Source organism: Otolemur garnettii, unplaced genomic scaffold, assembly GCF_000181295.1.
Source record: "Otolemur garnettii isolate 467f Iridium unplaced genomic scaffold, OtoGar3 scaffold00142, whole genome shotgun sequence".
In the NCBI taxonomy this organism is placed as follows: Eukaryota; Metazoa; Chordata; class Mammalia; order Primates; family Galagidae; genus Otolemur; species Otolemur garnettii.
In genome coordinates, this window is record NW_003852537.1 from 196798 (window position 1) to 205649 (window position 8852).

The 8852-nt window shown below is 51.7% G+C and overlaps 2 protein-coding genes across 2 annotated transcripts in view; one reads left to right on the forward strand and one right to left on the reverse strand.

Annotated features, from left to right (window-relative positions):
• Positions 1-5715, forward strand: part of EPHB4 (EPH receptor B4) — a 19167-nt gene extending 13452 nt beyond the window's left edge. Inside the window, exons 13-17 of the mRNA XM_003798839.3 lie at positions 1805-2020; positions 2313-2462; positions 3138-3331; positions 3514-3669; positions 4711-5715. Of these exons, the coding sequence (XP_003798887.1) occupies positions 1805-2020; positions 2313-2462; positions 3138-3331; positions 3514-3669; positions 4711-4840 (846 nt within the window). The 3' untranslated portion in view covers positions 4841-5715. The remainder of the gene's footprint in view (positions 1-1804; positions 2021-2312; positions 2463-3137; positions 3332-3513; positions 3670-4710) is intronic.
• Positions 5716-7710: 1995 nt separating this feature from the next.
• ZAN (zonadhesin) overlaps positions 7711-8852 on the reverse strand; it is a 42283-nt gene continuing 41141 nt past the window's right edge. The window contains 3 exon segments of the mRNA XM_023518621.1: positions 7711-7771; positions 7850-7899; positions 7980-8088. Coding sequence (XP_023374389.1) covers positions 7731-7771; positions 7850-7899; positions 7980-8088 — 200 coding nt within the window. The 3' untranslated portion in view covers positions 7711-7730.

The window sequence follows — 8852 nt, forward strand, 5'->3', positions numbered from 1 at the left end:
CATCACATTTAACAGAATTATTATGATTCCTTAGTATCACTTAATACACAGTTGATAGTCACATTTCTCCAGTTCCCAAAATGTCCTTTACTATTGGTTTATCCACACCAGGATCCAGTTCAGAACCAGGCATTGCTTGCACTTGGTTATTATTTTTTTGAGCCTCTCTAAATCCTGGACAGTTTCTTGTCATGACACTTGACAAGCTGAAGGGCTGGATCCTTGTCCCCTTGCATGTCCTACCTTCTAGATTTACAGGATGTTTACCTGTGGGGCCACTTAGCTTATTTCTCTGTATTTCCTGTGAGGGAATCTCTATCTGCGGTTTTGATAAGTTCAAAATTCAATGTTCATAGGTAGATTGTAATGAGGAGTGCTATGTAGTTCAGTGGATGCCATCAGCAGACACCTATCTGGTTCACACCAGGAGTGGTGCTGACCCAGACCCTGAGGTAGCATGAGGACATCCTGACCTCCCCCTTGTGGACACAAGGTCATATTGGTATCATACAAAGGTCTAGTTATAGGGAGGGGAAAGTATAGGTGGAAGAAGAGATGACATCTGGGTAGATGAGAAAGAGCCAGTCATGAAAAGATGGGGGAAAGTGTGTTTGGGGCAGAGGATAGAGACCCAGAGTTGGTAGGAACTTAGCATGTTTAAGAAACAGAAGTGCCAGTGTGGTTGAACCTGGTAAGCAGAGGAGCAGTGGTGGATCCTGAGGTGGGTGGTCCAAGGGGAAGCCTTTGGAGGGATTTTAGCAGGAGGATGAGATGGTTTAAGGGAATTCCTTTGGGTGGGTGCTAGGGAGCAAGAGGAAAAGCTGGGAGCCAGTGGTGAGGCTGTTGCTATCATTCATTCAGGCAGTGGGGTTGGGGTTAGCAGGACCAGGAGGACTTGCTGATGGATTGTAAGTGGCAGGTGAGAAGGAGGAGAAAGAAACCAGGAGACTCTGAAGTCTACACCCTGACCATTTGGCAGGTGGTGTTTTCATGAACTGGGAGGGGAGTCTAGGGAAGGTGTAGGTTTGGACAATGCATTCGGGATTCAGTTTCTGGACTGTATGCCCCTGGCCCTTTAAGGCTGCAGAAGGTCTCCAGCATCCTTGCTGTACCCAGAAGATGGGATTAGTTAACTACCTGTGACTGGTTGCTTTACCTGGTGAGAACAAACTCTATAAAGGTCAAGGCTGGGCTTTAGACCTTGGCTTTGGTGCTAGTCACTGGTCATACTCCAGTTCCTCCCTGTTCTTGTACAAAACGACACACAGCTGGTCCAAGAAGGCTGCACTGAGATTGGAGCTGGATCAGCACAAAGTCATCTCTCCCTGTACAGGGAGCTCAAGCACTCTCCTAGCAGAATTCTGTGGCTGTCACATATAAGAGCATGTTAGCTTAAAAGCTTTGCTGAGGGCGGCACCTGTGGCTCAAAGGAGAAGGGCACCTGCCCCATATACTGGAGGTGGCAGTTTCAAACCTGGCCCCGGCCAAAAATTGGAAAAAAAAAAAAAAAGCTTTTGCTGAGTATTACCTGAGTGTACAGCACTGTACTAGTTTAAATGGAAGGATACATTTTTAAATCATCCCCAATTGAGAGAGACTGAATGTGTATCATTGGACTGTTATAAGCATTGTGTTACGATACCATAGTAAGAGCTGATAGAGTACAGAGTGAGAAAGAAAGGGAGTACAAAGGGAACCTGTGGGCCTGCTCTGCAGGTAAGTTGTGAGATGGGTCTGGAAGTGACAGACACACAATGGGTGGATTACTCTAACCAAGCCCCTCTCTCCTTTGTCTGCTCTGCAGCTGAATGATGGACAGTTCACAGTCATCCAGCTGGTGGGCATGTTGCGGGGCATTGCCTCAGGCATGCGGTACCTTGCTGAGATGAGCTATGTCCACCGAGACCTGGCTGCCCGAAACATCCTAGTCAATAGCAACCTTGTCTGCAAAGTGTCTGACTTTGGCCTCTCCCGGTTCCTGGAGGAGAACTCCTCAGATCCCACCTACACGAGCTCTCTGGTAAGGCTGAAGACTAGGGGTATGAGCTTGGACTGACACGCCAATTTATTTGGGCTGGGGGGAGGGAGGATGGAAAGGTGGGAGGCTGAGAGGTTGATGACTGTAGTCCAGGGAGAGGGTACAAGAGCAGACTACAGAGGGAGCATCAGCTTAGGGAATCCAACTTCCAGGTGTCTAGGGAAAGAACAGAGTTGAAGAGTTGGGGGCTTGGGCCTGAGCTAGGGAGGGAAAGCAAAGGGCAGAGGGTCAGTGTGCCTGGGTCCAGTGAGTCCTTTTCCTCCCTCTTCTACAGGGAGGAAAAATTCCTATTCGGTGGACAGCCCCCGAGGCCATTGCCTTCCGGAAGTTCACATCTGCCAGTGATGCTTGGAGTTATGGGATTGTGATGTGGGAGGTGATGTCGTTTGGGGAACGGCCATATTGGGACATGAGCAATCAGGATGTAAGTGTCCCATAGTCACACCAAGCTTTTTTTTTTTAGAGACAGAGTCTCATTATGTTGTCCTTGGTAGAGTGTTGTGGCATCACAGCTCACAGCAACCTCAAACTCTTAGGCTTAAGGAATTCTCTTGCCTCAGCCTCCCAAGTAGTTGGGACTACAGGCGCCTGCCACAAAGCCTGGCTATTTTTTTGTTGCAGTTGTCATTGTTGTTTAGCAGGCCTGGGCCGGGTTCAAACCCGCCAGCCTCGGTGTATGTGGCCAGTGCCCTACCTACCGAGCTATAGGCACCACTCATACCTGGAATGTTCTCTCACCTGGGATATGAGATGGAGGGTGGTGTTCCCAGAGTGTCTTCACTGCTGGGTCCTTGAGCTGGAGTGGGTAGCACAGAGAAGAGTTTATCTTCATATTAGAGAGTTTGCTACAACCTATTTGGGTCCATCCATCCACAGAAGGATGCAGAGATGGAAAGCAGGGTTGGGAGAAAGCTATGGTATGTCTACACCATAGCCTGATAGCTGCTGGGGCATCCAGCCACAGAGAGCTTTGGGAGCCTCAGCTCTTGGGGGGCACTAGGGGGTTGTGGTTCCCATCTCAGCATTTGCTAAGTTACCATCTCCTTGGGGCCCTTGGCATCTTCTTGGATAGCCTCACTGAGCACTTCTCCCTATCTAGGTGATCAATGCCATCGAACAGGACTACCGGCTCCCTCCGCCCCCAGACTGCCCCACCTCCCTCCACCAGCTCATGCTAGACTGCTGGCAGAAGGACCGCAATGCCCGACCCCGCTTTCCCCAGGTGGTCAGCGCCCTGGACAAGATGATCCGGAACCCTGCCAGCCTTAAAATTGTGGCCAGGGAAAATGGCGGGTGAGAATTTCAGAGAATGGGCCCTGCTCTCTGCAAACCACCTCAAGCCATTCTCCCTGCCTAGAAGTATTTATCCTTTTGATGATATGTGGGATAGTCTCTGTCCTCTGCAAGGCTGAGCTCAGCCTTCCACCCTGATTCAGGCCTGGTACTCATCATTCCTCCCCATCCCTGTCCCCCAGGGCCTCGCACCCCCTACTTGATCAGCGGCAGCCTCACTACTCAGCTTTTGGCTCTGTGGGTGAGTGGCTTCGAGCCATCAAGATGGGAAGATATGAAGAAAGTTTTGCAGCCGCTGGGTTTGGCTCCTTTGAGCTGGTCAGCCAGATCTCTGCAGAGTAAGTGGTGGCAGTGGCTGGAGGGGTGATGGAGGTTGCAGAGCAGTTAGAGGGGCACCCAGGAGCAGTGATGGTGGGGGCAAGAGTCAGGCCTGTGGGGTCTGCAGAGCCTTTGGAGTTATCTTCTGGTGCCAACTCTTGTTTCCTCCGAGGAGTGACACTAAGGAAGTTGCTCTGTGCCACACCCAGAAAAGCCCCAAGCAGTAACAGCCCCTGGGCTGAAACCCAAGGCTCCTGAGCCAGCATGCCCACCTCACCTCCTTCGGCCATTATGGCCCTGGGCCATCTCCTTTGGGACTCACAATCTGTATCAAACTTTGTGCCTCTATCTACATTCCAGACCCAGCTCTCACATTAACAATGTGTCAACTCTGGTTCTGTTTCCCACCCATAAAAGGAGAACATTGGACTAGGTTTTGGAGATCCTTTCCAGCTTTAACGTTAAATGGCTTTATGATTCCTTCGCCTTCCAAATATTGTTTATCCTTGCTTGGCCTCTGTCTGGTTCCCCTCCTTCCTGCCTAATCATTTCTCTCTGAGATCTCCTCTTACCCAGATTGAATAATAGAACTAAAAGGAATAGAAATCTGGAACAGGAGGGTCGCTAGTCAGTCTGCCCCATGAGGCCTGAGTGCTCTTCTCCCTGATTTGTCCTTTGTCTCCTGGCTACAGAGTCCTCTTCTCCCTCAGTCTCCAAGTGTCAGCAGCTCCAGGTCCTCTCTGTAGCTGTAATTTGTTCTCTGGGGCCTTTTCCTTCTCATTTCTCTCTACTCTAAAGCAATCTATGTGGCCTTTTTTGCCCAGCCTCATTTTGCTGGCTTTTCTTCCTCTTTCCCCTCCTTCCCCAGCCTCCAAGCTCTCCCCAGCCCCCAAGCAGCTGCACTGAAGGACAGCAGCCTTTCTGGCTCCTAAATCCTTTGGAAACTGCCCTGCACCTGTTGACGTCATTCCCCCAGCCCTGCTGGCCTTCCTGACTGGCTAACAATCCCAGGGCAGGAGGTGTAGAACCTTTGCCTCACTGAGCTCTATATTCCTCCACAGGGACCTGCTCCGAATCGGAGTCACTTTGGCTGGACACCAGAAGAAAATCTTGGCCAGTGTCCAGCACATGAAGTCCCAGGCCAAGCCCGGAGCCCCGGGTGGGACAGGAGGACCAGCGCCACAGTACTGACCTGCAGGAACTTTCCACCCCAAGGACATGGCCTCCCCTTCTTCCTGGGGCAAAGTGGGGACTCCTAGAGGCCCCCATCCCTGTGCCCCATTGGATTGCACTTTGAACCCATCTGGGTGGGGAGTTGGCAATTTGCAGAGACAGGACTTGAGGGTTCTACCATATGGGAGTGAAGAAATCACCCCCCATCAAGAGTGGGTAACCCCAGACCAAGGATGAGGGTGCATTTCCCTTGGGTCTGGATGTGACCAAAGGGAAAGGAAGGGCCCATAATCTCCCAACCTCCCCAGAGGGCTCCCACACCTTGACAGGTGTGTTCCTGCAGACCAAAGAGAGGGTGACTAGCCTGTTAGCTCCAGAGCAGAGCCTGTCCTCAAGGCAGGAAGGGGTACCATGGCCCAGTGACAGAATCATTGGGCTTTGATGTCCCAACTTGCTGCTGTGCCACCAAACTCAACCATTTTTCCCTTGTAAATGCCCTTCCCCCATCTGCTGCCTTCATATTGAAGGTTTTTGAGTTTTGTTTTTGGTCTTATCCTCCCAACCCCAAACCTTTTGTTTTGTTCTTCTACAGTCCTTGTCATAACTTTTTGTGTTAGAGGTCACCTGTTTCACTGTCGCATTGCCTCCTTTGCCCAAGTTGAAACAGGGACCTGTCCTCGTGTCTTTCCAGAACAGTGCCTTGGTCACACCACAACCCCAGACATTCCCTTGCCCCCCCCCAAACCCCTTCAGGCTGTGTCTGTGGGGGGTGATTGGTGAAAGGGGCTATGAGGTGGTGGTAGAAACCAGAGACAGACACTGGTGCTCGGAGGGATTTTTAAATTATATTTAAAAAACAACTTTTTGTATAAATAAAAGAAAATGGGATGTGCCCCAGTTCTGGGAGTGATTGGGAGCCAGGATGGACTAGACTCTGGGGAGAATGGTGTTTGGATCTGGAGGACTTTATGGCCCACCAAGAGGAGTCAGGAGTCTGGGGTTAGCAGGGCTTCGGATGGGAGAGGGTTGGGGGTGTGGTTCTCAGCCTCTGGGTGTGTTTGAGATGGGGGTAGGGGCCTGGGAGATGAGTCATTGGCAGCTGCTTCTAACCACTCTACTGGTTCTGCCAAGAGCCTGGGGCACCTCCGGGGTGGGGCTGCCCCCCTTCTTCAGCAGAGGCAGGGGGCTGTGAGAGGGAGGGGAGGCCTCTAGCAGCCCTGCCCTGCAGCCCTTAAAATGGGAGGGGGGCACAGACTGGGGCAAGGGGCCCATGAAGGAGACAGATGTGGGCCAGATGTTGACAGCTGGGGCTGGTTTAGAGGCTGTGGGGGAGAGTGTCTGCATTAGCTGTGGGGGGAAGGGAGAGGCAGAAGGGGACCCCCCACATGTGTACACACACACAGAGAGAGCTGGGCTGGGAGGACAATTCCTCCATTCAAGATTCTGCCCAGGTAGGTTCTCCTAGCCTCTTGGGAAGGGGAGGAGGAGCCCCATGTGTGTCACCTCCAGCTTCTCCCTCCCCAACAGGAAGATGATGGGCTCAGCCCCCACTCCAACTGCCCCGTTTCTTTCCCGCCATCTTCTCAGCTTCTTTCTTTTCTGCTGGAGTCTGCCCTGCCTCTGGGACACCTGCAGGGACAGGCCTGGACAGGGGCAGGTCTTGTATAGTTGAGCATCTGTTCCCATTTCTGCACCCTCGTCGCCCCCTGGTGTTCGGTGAGGGCCAATGTGGGGCCCCAGATCACATGTTGATCCTTTTCTGGCCCAGGGAGCTTTGGGCAATGACCTTGTTTCCATTCCTATCTCTGACGGTCTGGAGTCCCTAAAACTCTTGAGTCCTGTCCCCTCTCTTATAGTGATACATCACTACAAGGGGTGGTAGGGTCTAGGTCCTGTAGAGGAAAGGATATGTGTGCAGGGTGTGTTGGCCCAGGCCCATCCCTTCCCCTGTCCACCAAACATCTGGGCTAGAGAAGGGGACTGAGAGGAGCCAGCTCAGGGCAGGGGGGTGGCTGAGGCCCCATGATGCTCAGCTCCAAATGGCTCCCCCACTATGGGAAGGGGAAGTCCTGCTGGGCAGGGTGCCTGGCCAGGGGCACCCTTTCCTTCATGGGGCCCTTTCTTCCTGCAGAAGTGGCCGTCTCTGAGGATAAGCACAGAGTAATAATGCCTTTCTAGAACCCAGTGTCCTGCCTGCTTTGGTATCTCCAAACCCTTGTTCCCTTACTGTTGGGGCCCTACATCCTGACCCTTCCCCTGCCCACTTGGCAACCTTATTTTCCTTCTTAGGGCCCCTCCCCCAAGAAGGCCTGATGGGTCTCTGTTTGGGGGGGGGGGCGGATTTGCACCTTGGCCTCAGGCTACTTGAATAGATGCCAGCCTGCCCCCAGACCCCACCCTCAGCTCCCATAGTGACCCCAGGCCCTTTTGGGAAATGGACAAATGGAAGGTGAGCACCTCCCCAGAGGTTTCACCCTTTGGAAAAAGCCAAGTTCACCATCTTTAGTATCTAAGCAGTAATTTTTTTCATCATCAGAAATATAAAACCCCAAATCACCTTTCACGACCCTTGGTATGGAGCTCACAGGCCGCGTACTTCAAGGCTCCTGGGGTGAAGTCTTTTCTCTTGTATTGGAACAGGGGCCTGAGGCTGGGGCCCACCCTTCATTGCTCTTCCCTCCCTGCCCTTCTGTCTGCCCCTGCGATGGTGACCTCCCAGGGCTGAATGGGCTGTTCCATGTGCCTTCCTCCTGCTTTCCTGAGAGGAAGCCACATGGAAGGTTCTGTCCTCCTTTATATTTCTCTTCCCAAGACCCCCTTCACAGACCCAGTTTCCTCCTCCATAATTACACAGCAATCCACACTTCAAAAATAAATATTTTTATTTTGTCTCCTATTTGAAGATAACTCAAAACTGAGTGACTTTGAAGGCACACTCTGGCATGATACCTGAGGAAAAACCAAGAAAACCTATTAGAAAACCTCAACATCAGCCCCAAGGTTCTGAGCTGTGGAGTTGGCTCTCACCTGTGTCCAATCCAGCCAGCCCACCTCTGTCGTGGCTCCATAACTTCTCCCTAGGAGGGGTGGAGTACAGGTGTGGGTCCCCAAGTGGCTTTAGGCCCCACCCACCCTTTCTCACCTCTTCCCAACTAACCTCCTCCTCTTCCTCACTCTGTTAACGCACTCTCTGGTCACTGCCAACACTATGACGACCACCGAAGGCACCAGGATTCCCAATAGGACAGCCACAGAGTTGGATGAGTCTGGGTGTGGAGAAGAGAAAAAGGGACATGAGATAGGAAGAGGTGGGGACTGAGGGATGGGGGAGGGCCTCAGGCCCCTGCATTTCTGGCTGTGGCTAGTTCTCCCTCCAAGAGGCTGTCACCCCCCAGGAACTCCTAGGCCTCAATGCCAATCCCCGCAGCAACCCACAACTCCCATTTAGCCTTTTTAGAGGGCTATCCATCCAGCTGGTGCCCTGAAGTCAAGAGAATCACCTGGATACTCGCTGAAAATGCAGATTTCTGGGCCTATTCCAGACCTAACAGTTCTGAATCTCTGGGGGAGTATCCTAGAATGTACATGTTAAACAAGATGCCCCTTCCATCTTAGGTAAGAAAAAGCTGGAGAACCATTGGTCCCAAGGCTCAAGGCAATCATGGTTTTGGACAAGGGAGAACAATAAAAGGCACTGAAGAGGCACAGAAGGACACAGGAGGGGAAAACAACAGCAGGATGTAACACATAGGTCCTAGAGGAAGGCTGGGGTCCAGAGAAGATTCCAGAGTATTCAGGTAGGAGATAGGCACAGGTTCTTTGAGGACTCTTGTCCTGCTATGATCCTCATTATAACAGTATATGTAGTATAGAACTATATACATATAACATATTAATCTTATTATATCTCTCTCTCTTTTTTTTTTTTTTTTTGAGACAGAGCCTCAAGCTTTCCCCCTGGGTAGAGTGCTGTGGCATCTCAGCTCACAGCAACCTCCAACTCCTGGGCTCAAGCGAGTCTCCTGCCTCT